The sequence below is a fragment of the Talpa europaea genome (assembly GCF_964194135.1).
Source record: "Talpa europaea genome assembly, chromosome: 11".
In the NCBI taxonomy this organism is placed as follows: Eukaryota; Metazoa; Chordata; class Mammalia; order Eulipotyphla; family Talpidae; genus Talpa; species Talpa europaea.
Window position 1 is genome coordinate 9,220,054 of NC_140078.1, and position 17,694 is coordinate 9,237,747.

General features: G+C 50.6%; 1 protein-coding gene across 2 annotated transcripts in view; it reads left to right on the top strand.

The window, feature by feature from the left end:
- Positions 1–14,622, top strand: part of SLC13A3 (solute carrier family 13 member 3) — a gene marked incomplete at both ends in the record, with an annotated part of 60,774 nt that extends 46,152 nt beyond the window's left edge. For both annotated transcript variants that reach the window (XM_084247528.1, XM_084247529.1), the window contains 6 exons: positions 276–380; positions 3,848–3,945; positions 9,032–9,144; positions 13,082–13,243; positions 13,738–13,875; positions 14,446–14,622. In XM_084247528.1, the coding sequence (XP_084103654.1) occupies positions 276–380; positions 3,848–3,945; positions 9,032–9,144; positions 13,082–13,243; positions 13,738–13,875; positions 14,446–14,622 (793 nt within the window). The remainder of the gene's footprint in view (positions 1–275; positions 381–3,847; positions 3,946–9,031; positions 9,145–13,081; positions 13,244–13,737; positions 13,876–14,445) is intronic.
- Between the last annotated feature and the right edge of the window lie 3,072 nt (positions 14,623–17,694).

Genomic DNA, 17,694 nt, shown 5'->3' on the forward strand with positions numbered 1-17,694 from the left:
TCACCGTTCTTTCTCTCTTGATTCTCCTTAGGACCCTTGCAGCTAAGAATGATATATGGGGGAAGGGGTGCCTTTTGCTCAGAAAGCATCCTGGGGCGAAGGGCATGTGGAAGGAGCCGCTTACACCGCGGGTCACGCCTTCCCTCCTTCTGGAGGCTCTCTGGGGTATGATTACTTTCCCCAGCTTCTCAGAGGAAGGGCCTGTCCCAGTGACACCCAGTGGGCACCTGCAGGGACTTCCCGTGCCCATGGTCACCCCCATATTTGTGCCACAGGTTTGCTGAGCAGGCCGTTTTCATCCTTTTCTGCATGTTCGCCATCCTCCTCTTCTCCCGGGACCCGAAGTTCATCCCTGGCTGGGCCAGCTTCTTCACCCCTGGGTGAGACTCTGGGGATCTGGGGGACAGAGGCCGGTGGGGCAGGTGCTGGGGGTCCAGCTAGCACCGGGGAGCTAGCCAGCTGGGGAGACCTGGGAGGGTTTACAACTCTTGTCCCAAGTAATTAGTAACAGCTGCTGCTTCTACTCTCAATATAATTTAGGCTTGGATGATAAAATATTTGGTTCCTCATGTGTCCGGAGCTTTGGCTTTGGACAAAACTGCGTTTGATTCCAGCTCTGCCACTCCCACGCTGTGCGACCCAAAGCCAATCATCCATTCACTTGGTCCATCCATCGACACTGAGAGCCTGTGATGTGCTAAGCGTGATGCTAGACGCTGGGGCACAGACACACACAAGTGGTTAGACAACCAAATTACTGCGGCTTGTAATGAGTGCAATGAAATAAGGAGTGAGAGCGCCTTATTGAAGAATGGAGTGAGGGATAGATTTGGGTCGTTCGGGAAAGAACCAAGGCTAGGAAGAGGAGAGGTAAAAGCTGGAGACTCCTGGGAATGTCTGCTGAAAGCCTGGGTAGGAACCTCCTTGGCACATCTGAAGAATTGAAGGGAGTGGATCCTTCAGGTATAGTGGGTTATGCAGAGGAGGTATCAGGTTGCAAAGATCAATCTGGAAGTCATGTAAATTTGGAATTTAAATCCCTAAAAATCGGTGGGTCCACCCATTAGAAGGCTCTAAGCATCCCAGTACTTAGGAGCTTGGTGGAGGAAAAATAGAGAAGAAACCATCATTGGGAAAGCCTGGAGCAATGGACTAGCAAAGTGCAAGAGAAGGGGTGCCTCAGGAAGGGTGAGGGGGCAACCGTGTCAGGCACCATCCCGCAGAGAAATAACATGAGCCACATCTGTAATTTTAAACTTTCTTCTTTTTTAAAAAAAGATTTATTTGCTTATGTATACAAGAGCTGGGGTACAGGCCAGAGGTGTGGGAGGTGAGAGGATTCACCAGAGACAGAGTGGGGAGCAGAACAGGCAGACTGACTGAAATACACTGCTGAGGGGAGCAGCGGGCGCGACAGGAGAGGTCTGCTGTGCCATGTGGGTATCTCCCTGGCCGGCCGGGGATCAAACTTGCACTGCAGAGGCTTCAGACAGCTTCACAGTGCTGTGCCTAACCCCTTGCACCACCAGGGAGGCCCTGTAATTTAAACTTTCTACTAATCACATTTAAAAAGTCAAAAGATACAAATGAAATTAATTTTAAAAATATATTTAACACAGCGTATTATTGCAATAGGGAATCACATACTAAACTATTATTGAGATCTTCTACCTTCTTTCCCCATTCTGAATCTTCAAAATGCGGTGTGTATTTCACCCTTCAACCACATCTCCGCTCAGTCTTGGCAGATGCAAGTGTCCACCGGCCATCTGTGGCTCTGGGTTTAGAGAACAGCTCTGCACACTTCACCCCTGCACCCTCAGACCCCGCACCTCTAGGGAAATGGGTGAGAGAAGTTTTGATCTCACAAGGGATGGTATGAGAAAGAAACAATACCAGTTCACGGAGGCAAAAAATATTTTTTATTTTTCAAAAATGTAGGTGCTCTATTTTTTCCAGTGAAAAATGGGTGTTCTAAACATTGCAACAATACAAAGAGAGTAAGAACTGCCTAGCATCTCAGGCTCCAGTTCTGATATACATCTTTTCTGATTTGAAAAATGCCTGCTGAGAGCTGTCGTACATTTTGGTGGCTGCCTACAGGACTGAACGTTAGTCAAACGCAGGGAACAATAGCCTTAAAACAGGTGCATTTTATTGCACGTTAATTATACTTAATTAAACTTCATCAGTAAAATTAAGTTAAAAAACACATGCCAACTAGCTAAACACAAACCGATCTAAATGAAAGATTTTTCAAACAGATATGTGATTGCATTAAACATATTATTTGTAATCTGCTTTTTTCTTTAATTATAAAAGTGGTGATGCATCCTCACTATAATAAATTCAAATGCCAACTTGGAAAAGTAAAAGCTGTTTGCTCTTTACCTGCTTTCTGTCCCCTCGTCTGACATGACCACAATGAACAGTTTGGCAAATAATATTCCAGAAATGCGCTCACACACGCAGCTTAAACATGCACATATACCTAGAACCCCAAATTGCAAAATACAATAATACAACCTAGACAATTTGCTCTTTCTGGCCTGCTTCATCCTTTTCACACACTGCATAATGTTCTATAGACGGGAGCATCTTAGCCAGTTCCTTTGTGGGTTGTGTCCAATCCTGCAAATAAGAAAAACCAACTTGCTTTTTAAAAAAAAATTGCAAAGTATCTTGGTTGCATTTTCATGTCAACACATAAAGATTGATGTCTTGTTTTTTTTTAAACAAATGTAGCATATTTCAAAATATATACTAGTATATATATATATATACACATATATACCTTGCTATGCGCAATATATTTTAAAATCTTCCTTTTCTTAACTCTTGTTGAGAATAAACATCCCTGTACATAATCTGTGTGCAAGAGTGCAATTATTTTCTGAGGCTAAATCCCTGGAAGTATAACTGGATCCAGGCTTTTCTACACAGAAGGTCTTGAAACACATTGCTGACCACCCTCCAGATGGCTGACCTGGTGTCTTTCCCTGCTGGTGCGGGTTTCTCTCTACCCTCATGAGGTGTTCCCACCCTTTCCATGTTTGCCACCCAGTGCAGATGAATCGTCCCATATGAGGGTATCCACTTCTCTTTCTCCAGTTATGAGGGATATTGACCGTCTTTTCTAGTTCTTGGCCATTCAGATTCTCTCCTTCCCAAATATGTGGGCTGAAAGGGCTTTGGTTAGCCATAGGCTCTGGGCTCCACTGAACTGGGAGCCAGAAATCTGGCTCTTGAATATGCCAGTCTCCACAGACCTGGTCTGGTCTTGAGGAAGTTGCTTCTGCTCTCTGGGTCTCAGATTCCTGAAATAGCAGGTGCCTGCCCTTGAGGGCTGTTTCTGAAACTTCTGTGAGCTCAACATCTGTCCAAGACATGCTGTAGCTCCTTGAAAGGTGGGCTTTAGGACTGGAGGGGCAGTGAGGCTGGCTCCATCTGGCTCTGTGGTGTAAATGGCCAGCCGCCCATCCCAGGAGAAAGGCAGAAGCTGAACAGATGCACATAGGACTCTAACGGGAGCCCTGGTTACAGGGATTCATGGGCATTCTTTTGGGGCTCTCAGATTCTTCCTTCTCCCTAGGATCTTTCAGTTGGGAGAATAAGCGTTTGTCTGGCTCAAGCAGCATCTAAACACCCCAGGGAGCATGGAGAAGGGTTTTGCCTGGTGGATGGCGGCGTCTATGCTGAGTGTGGTGCAGGAAGGACCCCCTGCCTGCCGTAATGCCCCCTTGACAGCAGGCCTGATTCCCTCTCACAGATCCTCCCTGGTAAACCTGCCAAACTCTGAGCTGCTGAGATGTCTGGGGTCATGTGCTGTGGGGCCTTGTCATTGTAGGTTTCTTTCTGATGCTGTCACCGGCGTGGCCATTGTCACCATTTTGTTCTTCTTCCCGTCTCAAAGGCCCTCCTTCAAGTGGTGGTTTGACTTTAAAGGTAAGATGATCAGGGCTGGGGTCGCAACAGGGGGGTTCCCTGAAGACTGTGGTCAGGAGGAGGGCCCACGCCAGGGGCCTGACCACCCCACTGTACTAGCCACACGGTTCTGCTTCGTCCCCTTCCCCTGAGCCTTCACCTTCTCTGGGTGCTCAGGCTGCTCCGGGGCAGGACCAGCAACCATAGTGGGCAGCCAAGCCCAGCTGGCCAAGCCCATGTGACCATCTACACAGCCCATGAGCTGAGAATAGTGTTCGCACATTTAAATGGTTGCGAAGACTCAAAAGAAAAATATTTCATGACATGACCCATGAACTTCAAATTTCAGTGTCCATAAATAAAGTCTTCAAATTTTTTCAATAAGAACTTTGTGGGCATTTCTTTTCATAGGTTATACAAGTGTCTACACCATAGCCTTAACCTTGCCTCTTGGCCCACAAAGCCCAAAATACTTATTTCTGATAGAAAACTTTCTACCCCAGGGCCCAACGTAAGAGTTGTAACTCAGTGGCCTACAGAGCCAGGCTAGAAAGAACAGGACGTGTGAGGACCAAAGGCTCCAAGTCCATTTGCCAAATCCTCCAAACCAAATATCACCAGTGGGGGACCGCCCTGATTTCCAGCAGGTGTCTGTCAGCTGACCCTGTCACCTGTGACAGGCTGGGGTGACGTATCACCACGTGGAGGGCAGATGAACCCTGGGCAGAAGTAAGAACTAGGGGCCTTAGTCCGTCTTTCACTGTGGAAAATGGAGTATTACATGACTATTTCCATGGTCAGGGGAATGGAGGGCGGGGTGCAGGGAGGCCCTGTAAGGTCAGCAAGGAGACCACCTCACAAGCACCCAGAGTCACTGCAGTAGCTGCCTTGAGGAGGCTGGCTCAGGGCCTGTGGGGGCCTGGCCTGAGGGCTTTGCACTCTGCGGTTAAACCTCATTCTCCCCACCTCTGCTTCCCATACGTCCCACCAGCTTCCCTTCTACCCACTCCAGGTATTATTTCTTGGTCTCTTCTTGGTTTCCGCTGCTTCTTAGCTTTGGGGTCTTTATAGCGTCTCCTTCATCATAGTTCCTGCCCTTTCTTTCATACCTTCTATTCCCTTACAGCACCTTTCCCCACCTCATGCCCACCCTCACATCTGCTCCCACAGCTTCTGCTGCTTCCTGTCTCCTCAGCTTCTGTCCCTCGTAGCTTCAAGTCCCACACACTTCCTCAGAGCCCCACTCCCTTAAAGTGTTTATCCCTCCATGGTGTCTGCTGCTCCCTGTGAGTCTGCCTCCTCCTCGCCTTCAATTCCTTACAGTTTCTGCTTCCTCAGTGTCTATTTCCTCCTAATTTCTGTGGCTCACAGTTTCTGCTTCCTCCTTGTATCATTTCCTCCTACGTCCTGCTTCCTCTTGGCATCCACCTCCTCAGAGTCTCTGCTCCCTCACGGAACCTCAGCCCACTCACGCTCTCCTGTGCCTTATGGCCTCTTTGTGTGTCACCATTACTGTCTCTTTTCTTCACCCGATCATCTCTCTACTTCCCACGGACACTTCTGAGAGAAAACATCTGCCTGCTCTGGCAGATCTGCACCCAGCAGGCCCCCTTGCAGCCTGAGATTTCCGGCCAGCCTGGAGCCTGCCCTGGCCAGTCATCCACCTGCTTCCTCTGACACGCTGCTTGAGCCCGGCTGCGGCAGTTCTGTAGACCAGGGCTGGAAGCTCGCCTGCCTGCCGAGGGCAACGTTGCGTGCTCAGCAGGCAGAAGAACGTACGTCACGAAACATGGTGCTCCCTGTCCATCTTCCCTGTCACACTTTTGAAACAGGCGCCAGTTTCTGTACTAGAAGGGAATTGGCAGAGGATGAGACTAAGTGGCAGGACATGGCGGGGTCTGTGGCAAACTGGCCAGTCACTGCCCATCAAGGAGCAGCTGTTACTGAGTTCCCCCGGGGTGTTGCCATACAGGAAAGCAGGGCGTGTTTTGCTGGATTTGCTGGTTTTTCAAGAGAAGCAAAAAATCTGGAATTTTATGAAACCTCCCTGATTTTAAATATTGGCAACTGATTTGAATTAAGAAATACACTCGGTGTGGGCCAACAGCTGGGGTTTTTGAACGCCCCTGTTGTTGGGTGAGGCCCGTGTTGTTGCTGAGGGATCTATGAGCTGGACTTCCCAGGGTGGCCTGGTGCCTGGGAGAGGGGCTCTGGAGCATGGCCTCTCCTCTGGCCACCTGTGGGCTGTGCAGGCCGACATGCTGCCTCCTGGTACCCAGCACTCGGGACTGACACAGAACCTTGGAGAATGATCACAGTTTCCATGGAAGAAAGTCACCTCATCAAGGTCATGTAGTTAAGAGACCAGAGGCAGAACCCAAGCAGCTGGGCAACCTTGAATTGCTTGTCATGCCCACTGTCCTCCATTATCCTGTGGGTCTGCATTTCTCTTGCTTTGTGGCCACTCAGCAAGTATTGATGCTGTGCCTACCATGTGCAGGGAACATGCTGGTGGCTGACCGTGATGATGACAATGGTGATGACTTCCATTTCCTCTCTGCCCTTTTTCCAGATCTCTGCCTGCCTGGCTCACTCCATCACTCAGTTCAAACTCTGCCCAACTGTCACCTCCCCAGAGAAGTCTCCCCAGACTACACCATCTATAAAAGCACCACTCCTTTGTCATTCTCTATTCTATTTTCTTTCTCTTCACAGCATGTACTATTTCCTGACAATATCTGTTTGCTGGCTTATCGCCTGCCTTCTCACTCCATCTAAGTTCCCCTACGGGAGGCATTTCCTCTCGTTTGGCCACTTCTGAAGGCCCGGTGTCTAGAAGAGGGCTTGATACGTTGTAAGTCCTCCATTTGTATTTGTTTAGTTAATGACTGAGGACGTGCTCTTTGTACACATGGGTCCACTTTGTCTCCTCAGCAGGTCTGAGGAGGTTGTATTGCTCCCTTGTGCAGATGAGACACTGAAGCTCAGAGAGGCAGAGTCACTAGCATAGGTCACACAGCAAAGCAACAGAGATAGGACAGATCCAGTTCAACTTCACAGCCTGTGCTGTCAGCCACTGTCTAGACAGTCTGCGGCCGTAAAATGGAGGAAGAAAGTGAGAAATTCACATTCTTAGAGGCAAGGCTCATCAGCCTGGCAAGGACAGAAGTAGATGGGGAAAAAAAAAGACAATGGCAACTGAGGTTAATTGGTGCTGACTGCATTGCCGCAGTCTTAGAAGCGCTCGCTATTTCACCATTTAATCTGCATTATCTTGAAGTCAAGTTCAGGGCCTTGCCACGCCCTGTCCCACTCTTCTGTCTTTCTGAGACCTTGGCTGCCTCGCTAATGAAATAATATTTTGTCAGCTAAAGGCAGAGGGCTGGGCCTGCCGACATCTGCAGCAGTCTCTTCCAGTTTGGGCCAAAATGTTACATGGCACAAAGGAGACTTGGACACCAGGGCTAACAAGAAGCAGGTTTAATTGCACTGGTGCTGACTCAGCAGATTCGCATCCAAAGGCTGAGCCCTGTTTGTAGGAAGTCAGGGGCTTATGTACACTTTCAGTTTCTACAAGGTTCCAGGTGGGTTTGCATTGGCAGCTCTATGTGGTCAGATATGACGTGGCTACAAACCAAGAGGTGAGTCGTATGCCAAGGAGTGAGGAAAGGGTCAGAAGTCATGGGACCACCCCTTTTCCCCCAGGTCCATATTGCTTCATGGTTAACAGCTGACAAGATTCCTCCCAGGAACTAAGTTGCATACCAGGAACTGAGCAAAAGGCCATTACTAATACCCCCGCCTGCTTATCTCAGGCCGCCATGCTTCCATTCTGTATATTTCCTTTGGTCCTAGAACCCCCTGACAAGGCCGACATCTGAACTGAGTGTCTACACCCTCAGGCTGCATGCCAGCTGGTGGAAGGATTTTATTAAGTGGCTTTTATTGATGTTATTTTCTGGTGATAAATTTCTGCTTTAGATAACACTATAAAAATTTGGAGACACCAAATGTCAGTGGTTGCATGACCAGGAAGTGTCCTGAGAGGTGGAGAACCGCCACGGACTGGGCCACACCTGTCCCCATGGCTGCCCGCAATGAAATGTCCCATTTCAGGAGTGTGTATTTAGCATTGGGCCAAACGTGCCACATACATTATTTGACAAGTGTTTATGGGGGTGCCCAGGGCGGGGCAGCACTCTAGCTGCTAGGAGTCTGCTGGAACTGAACAAAAATGGCCCTGCCAGCTCCATCAGTGCCTCGCAGATGGTCACAGGACCCTGCGGCTGCTAATAATATGCCACCAGAAAATGGGGGGTAGAAAGGCAAGGTGGGGTGTCAAGGGCATGCAGGAAGCTGGTGCCGAGGAGGGTCTGCAGGCCTAAGCTTCCAAGGCAGAAACAACAGAGTCTCACCCACCAGCCCAATGTGGTCCCCTTACCCACCTCTGAGTGCATCTTAGGGGCTCTGCCCTGCCTGCCAGGCCTGAGTGGTCTTCGATGTCCCCACGCACAGCAGTGGCAGCCCAGAAGTGCTAGGACTGGCCAAGCCTTTAACCCTTTGCAGATAATGTCCATTAGGCCCCCATGCCAACCAGGGCAGGCACAACTCTCTTAATTGGAAATAAAACTGTTAAGGAAATAAAAACCTTCCCATAATTCAATAAGCCAAAAATACCCCGTGTCTCTATTCTCCTGAATTTCCTTCCTCTCTTTCCCCCTCTCTGCGCACATTAGTTACAAAGAGAGCCTTTTCTCTTGTAAATGAGGATGGCAGTAGCACTTACCCAGAGGGCTGCTGTGAGGTTTAGAAGATGTTCTGCCTGCACAGTGCCTGCTTCCAGAAATTCTCAGCTGCGGGAGCCATGAAAATTATTCTAAATAGAGCAGACTTGTGGGTTTGTTTCTTTCCCTAAAGCTCCAAAAGCAGATGCTAAAGCCAGACTGTGACTCCCTGGAAGTCCCCCCAGCAACCTCCCCCACAAAGATGGGGCTGCAGGCCAGGTGTCCCCTCCCCAGGCTGAGTGTCCGAATGTGTGTGGGGTCCTTCTCTGCCCAGCAGGGGCTGGTGTCCCCTCCTCAGGCTGAAAAGTGCTCTCTCTGCCCAGCTCCCAACACAGAGACAGAGCCATTGCTGACGTGGAAGAAGGCCCAGGACACGGTGCCCTGGAACATCATTCTCCTCCTGGGAGGGGGCTTCGCCATGGCCAAAGGCTGTGAGGTAAGAGCGGCAGGGGCGCTGCAGGCCTGGAGGCGTGTCCCAGGCCCATTCCCCGCTGCAGCTCAGGACCAGAGGGGCGGACCACAGGGGCCCTTCATTTGCCAAACAGGGCTCTCCTAGTTCCTATCTCAGTTACTGGGGCTGCAAAGAAAGAGCAGGAAAAGGTATGACTGGACCTTCAAGTGTCTTATTGAATATAATACTAATAATAGCGATACTAATTCTAATACGAATACAATTGAGCGGTAACAGTTCTGTGAGCTCAGAGGAAGAACTACATACTATGCTCTGTGTTCAACGCACTTTACACATATCAGCTCATTTAAACTTCCCAAAGAGCCTCTTCAGTAAAGGCCATTATCATTCCCCATCCATAGATCAGGATATGGAGGCACAGAGAGGTAAAGTAACCTGCCTAAGGTCACACAGCTGCGTCTTCAGCTGCGGAAGTTTGGCTCCAGGGCCTATGCTCTTAACCACTAAGATAGAAACATTCGTTTTTTTTTATTAAAACTAATTAGTGTTATTATTAGTGTTATTCCAGAGGACTCTGGATGCTCAGAGGTGGAGCTGGCCTGCGGGATAGCTGAGCAGCAGTACAGTTTTTGCCTGCATGTTAGGAATCCTGAGACAGAGAAGTTAACTGACTGATTCTAGGTAACACAGGTCATAGGTGGCAGAGTTGGAATTTGAACTTGTGTTTGTCTGATTGTTCTCATTACTGCCTTCTCCTGGGAGTGTATCAGGGAAGGCTTCCAGAAGGAGGTGACTTGTTATTGGGGTTTTGAGGAGGTCAAGGACAGCTGCGGTAAGAAGCATGGGCAGTGGAACCAGAATAGTTGGGTTGGAGTCGCAGATCTTCTACCTCTTGGTTGTGTGCCTCAGTTTCCTCATCCATAAAATGGAAACAGCAATGGTGCCCATCTCATAGAGTTGTTACAATGATTAAATGAGTTGACAGGTGTTGAGAACTTAAAACATAGCCAGACATAGCTGGTGGATATGACTGGATGTGGGGGATGGGAAATCAGAGCCAAGGGATGACAGGAAAAATTAGCCAAGGCACTGGGTAGAAATGATGCCATTGACCAAGATGATATGAACCACGCCTGACCCACAGGCAGGGAGAGGGCATGACCCCCCCACCCAAGAGGCTTCTCGGAACCAGGGGTAGTGGGAAAGCCCCAGAACTCCATGGGGGCTGCCACCGCGAAGCTGAGCCTGACAGGAGGCCCACTCTGGCTCCCAGCCCAAGCCTGGATGGCCGCTGGGCTTCTATTCAACAGGGCTTTGTGTGGCAACTGCCCTTGTCCCCTGGCTCCTGCTGGCACCATACCCTCAACAGTAACCTTCTGCCATAGGCACTATATTCTCTCCAGTTTACAGATAAGGAAATTGAGGCACAGAGAGGTTAAATGACTTTCCGGGATGACACAGGATTATGTCGAGGGCAGGCAGACTAAGTCTTACTCCGAAGTCCTTTCTCCTCACCCTCAGGCTTTGCCCTCTGATTTTGCCAGCTGCTGGTCCTGGAGTGCCTGAGACACTCTGGGGCTGTGTGTTTCAAAGGAAACAGAGCTTCTGATCCCTAAGGGACTGGAAAAGAGCAGGTAAAACCCTTCAGAGTCCCCAAGAGAGCCCCTGCAGTTGGGGGTTTTCCTCCCTGGTGAAGCTGCCGGTCTCCATCCTGCTGAGAAGCTCAGCCTTGGCTCTCGGTGTCTGCTGGGGCATTGGCTGGGGGCCCATCACCCAGAGGCAAGTCACCCAGAGGCCGGGCTGCAGGGAAGCTCTTGGCTTCTCACCCATCCAAGTCATTAATATTCCCGCTCACGAGCCCCTCTCCACCCGGGCACATACACTACTGTCAGGCTCTTTGCCCAGGCGCTGGACTCTGGGGAAAAAACCAGTGGCCCCATTTTTTCCTTTCAGGGTTCCTGGGGCCAGGGGAGGGCCTGGGGCCTTGATGCCAGCCTATGCCTTCACTGTGCTCTCACAGTGGCTGGGCAGATGTGAAAAAGCAGTCATTTTGCAAGAGTTCTTCTAGAAGAATGAATTTTCAGTATTACTTTATTTGTTCATTGGAGATAAACTGTTAAGTTAAATTGTAGGAGCAAGTGTATTGTTTTATTTATAAAGAAACAGTATGCTGTGTTCTAGAATCCGTTAGGAAATGCTAAGTTCTAGATAAACAGTGAACTTTCTCTTAAGCATAAAAGAAATACATAAAGTCTGTTTTGTCTGGTAAACTGTTTTGGCACTAGAAGACACTAGGTTGATAAAAAGTGTGATAAAAAGTGTGGTAGACCTACACCTGATTCCAAAGGTTAGAGGACTGGATCAGCTCCTAAAGCCCCTGGTTGATATCTTTGTTAAGAAAACCACCTACACCAAGTGCCCTTGTAGCTTTATGGCAACATTGCTGCATGACACCACCAGGAGGTAGCATAGAGCTCAATATGCGCTACAGCTGCGCCTCCTTGGGGTCTTAAAAGTGTTGAATTCTGGGGGATGAAGGGTACATTGGGTGGCAGGAGGGTGGGTGTGGGGGAGAGTTATACTGGTGAATAAAGTAACTCCTGGAGCGCATGCAGATAATTCTGCAACTTTGATGCCTGTTGGGGTCTAAGGCCAGGGAGGAATCTTCCAACCTTTCCTTCCTCTGTCCGGGAGAAACCCTGTCAGCTCTGGGCATGTTCTTTTTTTTTTTTTTTTTTTTAAGATTTATTTATTTATTTATACAAGCACTGGGTACAGTCAGAAGCACGGGAGGGTGAGAGAATTCACCAGAGCCAGAGCGGGGAGCAGAGCAGGCAGAAGGACCGAAGTACACTGCTGAGGGGAGCAGCGGGCGGCAGCAGAGGGCTGCGCGCCATGTGGGACCCTCCTCCGGTGGCCGGGGAGCAGGTGGGGATGGAACCGGCCCTGCAGAGGCTGCGGGCAGCTTCGCAACCCAGCGCTCAACCCAGCTGCACCACTGGGGAGGCCCTGGGCATGTTCTTAAGAGGTGCAGGGACAGACTGGTGTGTCCAGGGGAGGGTGCTGTCTCCTTTCCAGGGTGGCTGCGAGGAATCAAGGAAGGCATGGGCTCAGGTGCCTGGCACCTGCCAAGCCTCGCTAAGGGTGATTCTTAGGCTAATGAATAATAATAATACGTTGTTAATGTTGTTGATATTTGTATTATTATCGCTGTAATGATCATCCTCATTGTTGATCACCAATATCTTTATTACCGATAATCATATTGATTGTGTTGTATTTGCTATACACCCAACACACGTTTTGTATTACATAGGATGTATGTTTGTATATCTTAACTGTTTGCCACCTATTTCGTACAATAGGAATAATAATGGATGTTTTGAGTGAATGATTGTGTTCTCACTGCAGCTTTCTCCTGAAATCAATCAGTCAATCAATAACAAGTCAGAGAAATGATCAGTGGGAATTGCAGGTGAACATGTCGCTAGGAAGGGTGACCAACGCAGGGCTCATTGATCGAGGCAACCCACAGACACGTTGATCCACTGAGCCTTAGAAATCTGGAAACACTTGGCCCCCGATGCTATGTTGAGCTCTCTTTTGGGGAGGGAATCGGAAGATTCAGCGTGGAGGGTGCAAGTCCTGTCTCCCACTCCAGTTAGAAGTAAATGCACTATTTGCAGAACCAAGTGGATTACTTGAGGGGTTTGAGCCTGGGCCTGTCCAAGGTGGAGTCAAGAGCAGGTCAAGGAGCAGAGAGGCTGGTTCAATTCCAGGCTTGAAGCTGTGACCTTGGGCAGGTCACTTACCCTCCCTGAGCCCTGAGCCCCAGCCTCTTGTGGGTGAAGGGGCAGGCTTGTCACTGATGGCAAGGATCCTAACCCTCCCTCCTGGGCCCTGGCCCCGGGAGTGGCGGGCTGCGGTGTGAAGAGGTGCCCTTGCTCCCTCCCCCCTGCAGGAGTCGGGGTTGTCTGCATGGATCGGGGGGCAGCTGCACCCGCTGGAGAACGTGCCCCCTGTGCTGGCCGTGCTGCTCATTACCGTGGTGATCGCCTTCTTCACTGAATTTGCCAGCAACACGGCCACTATCATCATCTTCCTGCCCGTCCTGGCGGAGCTGGTGAGGGTCCTTCCCGGGGGGCGGGGGGGGGGCGGGGAGGAAGAGCACCCGCCCCCTGGCAGCTTCAGTGGACCATTGGACATCCCCGATAGCAGCATGGGAGAGGGTGCCACATCCTCTTGCAAGGGCCTGCTGTTGAGAGATGGGGTGCTGGGGGTGCCTGGGGACAGCAAGGCAGCTCTGACCTGGTCTGAAGGAACAGATTTTGCTGGAGAAGACACTGGCAAAGGACACTTTCTGTGAAATGTTGATTATCATCAAGAATCTCACAAAGAGGTGATTTTAGGGATTTTTGAGAAAATTTCCATGCTTTGGTTTGCAAAATTCCTGAAAGGGACCAAAAAGTCCCATCTGAGGTAAGATGCCAGAGAAATGATCCCCATGAACTGTGGGTGACTAGGGCACTTGGGAGAGATGATGCACCCACGACTTGCTGACTGAGGCCAACCCACAGATGGCCTCTTGTGATTTCTCTGCATTGCTCCCCTCACCAGGCCATCCGCCTGAGAGTGCACCCCCTCTATTTGATGATTCCTGGCACCGTGGGCTGCTCCTATGCCTTCATGCTCCCAGTCTCGACGCCCCCCAACTCAATTGCCTTCGCCTCTGGACACTTGCTGGTGAAAGACATGGTGAGTCTGGGCATTTTCTAGCCGAGGCCGGAGAAGGAGGTGGACACCAGCTGCCGGGCAGGCATCCAGGCAGGACTTCTGTGTCCCCTCCCCGCCACGGCTGCTGCCCCCAGTTTCTTTCTAGGCCCTTCTGAGTGGGACCGGGGAATACATTTGCACACTGCGGCGGGTAGCCTGAGGCAGTTTCAGAACATGCTGCCTACTGACCACGCCCCTCAGCCAGCTCCAGGGATCTGGGGCCCGCCTCCCTCCAGCACACCTCGTTCTCTCTCCCTTGTTGGGCCAACTGCCTGGTGGCGTCCAGCATCTTTTGGAGAGAGGCTCACAGCCCACTCCCTGAGTGTGATGTCAGGTGAACGCCACAGCCACAGCCCTGCAGCAACTGCAAGGATGGTAGCTGGCACCCAGAAACCACTTGAGGGATGGGACATGGGGGCAGCCTGGGGCAGTGCAAAGATGGGGGGACTTTGTGTCCAGATGGAGATCTCGGGTGAGCGACTTCCTGTCTCTGACCTTGGGTTTTTCCCATCTGGATGGTGGGCCTCCTCCCTCAGTTGGCGTCTATTTCAGGTGCGGACGGGCCTCCTGATGAACCTGATGGGCGTCCTGCTGCTCAGCTTGGCCATAAATACTTGGGCACAGACCATCTTCCAGCTGGGTACCTTCCCAGACTGGGCCGACAGCCACTCGGTCAATGTCACAGCACTGCCATCCACCTTGGCCAACGACACCTTTCGGACCCTCTGAGTCCCCCTTGGGGACACACTTTGGGCTGGGCCCTCCCCAAAGGCCTTCGCCATCAGCTGCTGCTGGGACCCCACGGGACGGTCGGGCGGTCCTCTCTCTCATCCAGTTTGCGGCAAAAGAGGGTGACCTCCAGGGCTCCACTTGGGCCCACATTTTCACTATCTGGGGCACCTTCTCCTTCTCTCTTGAGGTTCAGGCCCCAGACGTCTCCCAGACCTGCCACGCGAGAGACAAGCTCCTTTGTCTCTGAGCTGTTGTGTGGTTAGGATGCCATTTCAGACACAATAAGCAAATCTGTGATGACATTTGTCTGGATGGTTGGAATGGGGGGAGCCGTCCTAGGGGCACAGCTAACATCCCCCACAGCCAATACCCCACCAGGGTACCCTCTGGAGAGACCGCCTTCCTCAGAGGGTGTTGGCAGCTGCAGTGCTGCAGTCCAGCTGTTCCAGCTGTTCACAGCCGGGGTTTGTGCTGCTTAGTTGGTGCCCACTGGTATTTGACTGTTATCCCTGCTGACACGCAGCAGCCAGAGCTACTTGCAATCCTGAGACAGGAAGTGACAGATGACTCCCCAAAGCTATGGGGACCAGGCAGAGGCTCCTTGCTGTTTCTCTGCATTCCCAAGCACACCGGGGAGTTCTCCAAACTCCAGCTGACACCTCTATTCACGCTTTTAGGATTTTTCCATTTAATCTGATTCAGTTTGGCCATAATGCTGGAACCAGGCCAGGATCCTTCTGCCGTGGGGATCTCTGTGGCTGCCAGCTGCCTCTGGTTCCAGTGGCTGGTCTTCGCCTCCCCAGGCCTCCCCCAGGGGGAAGCATGTTAGATTCTCAAAGGCACATTTTTCAGATGTGGGAGAAAAGTCAAAAGCCAAATTGGGGCCTTATAAATGTCTCAAGCAGGCAAAGATGGCAAGCGGGGACAGCCGAGGCTCCCCTGAGCCAGGGACTGGCAGGACTGTCCCGGAGGATGAGGTCCTTCCTGGCTTCCCCGGGGGACTGCATAGCATGGGGCCAGTGGCCCTCAGGAAGGGTCTAGCCATTGAGGCCAGTGCGCTCAGCATCAGAGCAGGCGCCAACTGAGGGGCCCAGCCTCATTTCCCCTCCTAGGCCTCTGAGGGAGGAGGTTCCTGGGAGGCAGTACCCAGGCCCTGGGCTTGTTCTGGGTCTAGTACAAGTAACTGGTGATGTTTCCCTGACAACGAGGGTGGGGGGAGGAGAAAGCAGAGGCCTCCGGTTGGAAGATGGGCCGCACTTCCTTCCCACGTGAGTACTTCAGTATTTAGTCACTTGTTACAGCCCTTGGGGATTGAGGGGGGCGGCCTCCTGTGGGACGGAGAAGGGAGAAGTCCATGCACAGGGAAGCCCATGGGACATGTCACCAGATGAATTGTGATTTCAAATACCGATTGAAAATGCTATGCAATAAAGAATGTTAATCACCGCTGGGCCTGGGGATTATTTGCCTTTCTGGACTTATGAGAACTCCAAAGCCCCAAGTTTCTGAGCTGGGGGTTCCACAGAATTGATGTCCCTGACATCACTCCTCTACTGCTCTCTCCTTTCTGTACCACTTCAGCCACTCACTCAAACTTTCCTGCCTCAGGGCCTTTGCATGTGCTCTTCCTGCTTCCTAAGACTTTTCTCCCAAGTATGTGTCTGTTTCCTCGTTTTTATTCCAGTTTCTGCTCAAATGTCACATTCCAGGAGGATCTTCCTTAAGCATCTGACTTAGACTATCACCCTTATCACTCGCCATCCCTTTTCCCTGCTATCCATTCTTCTTAGTATGTAGTCAGGACACTGTATTATTTACTTTATTGTTTATTAACTTTCCCTCTAGAATATAAACTTATTGGAATACAAGCTTTATTTTGCTCACTGCTATAATTCTGGGGCTTAGGATAGTTTCTGGCTCATACTAGGTTCCAGTAAATATTTGTTAAACGAATCCAGGCCAGGACTTATAAGAAAGCAATGTCACTCTCTGATCTGGGGTCTGCTTGATCCATTTTTTTGCTTGTTTATTCATTCTCCCACTTATTCATTCAATGACATTTATTTAGAACCTGTTATGTGCTGGCTTACTGTCCCCATGACATAGAACTTCTAGCCAAGGCAGTAGGCAGATAAGCAAATAAATAAAATGTCTGGGTCATGACTTGGGCTTAGAAGAAAATGAGACTGGCTGATGTGACAAACTGACTCAGAAGCTATTTTAGCTGGTGGTCAGGGAGGGCTTCTCTGAGGAGGTGGCACTGGACTGAGACTGGAAAGAATCAGCTACCTTCTCATGGGGTGTGGGAGGAAGGGCGCTGCCTGGGGTGGTGCAGTTATTGGCAATACACCCAGGACTCATGTCTGGGATATAGGGAACTCGGAAGCCAGAAAGGACAATACTAAAGCAAAAACACCCATTTTAAGGACCTGTGGCTGTAACAAAGCAGCCCCACCCAGCACCTTGCAACACAGCAGTTGTTAGCTCAGGCTTCTGCATTTGGGGCAGCTCTGCAAGGATGGTCTCTGCTCTCCATAGTGTGACCAGGGGCACTCAGCTGGGAGTTTAGCTAGAGCTGGACTGTCCACAAAGACTGCGGCCCCCTGGGGGTCATGTGGCTTATTCAGGAGTGAATCTCTTCAGGTGACGGCGGGCTTCTAGGAAGGCAAAATCAGAGCTCTCGGGCTCCTTAAGACCTGGGCTTGGGGGGTCCAAGAGCATCCATTCAACCACATGGCACTGGTCAAAGCAAGTTCCAAGGTTAGGCTGGCTCAAGAGAGGGAAATAGATGTCAGTCTCGGACAGGGAGAGCAGCCCCACGGACAGAGCTGGGAGACAGCTGGCCACCATCTTTGGAAACCTTCTGTCATAATCCCCAAGAGAAAATGGAGCGCAAGATGATGAAGCCATTCTGAAAAGAAATATCTAAATAGCCAGCAGCTTTGCGGAGAGACGCTCAAACCCATGTGTAATCAGGTCAGTGCAAGTTCAAACAAGACTCGTGCCCATCCAAATGGCCAAGAGCTAGAAAACTGCACAGGAAGCAAAGGTGAGGCAGAAGGAAGCAGA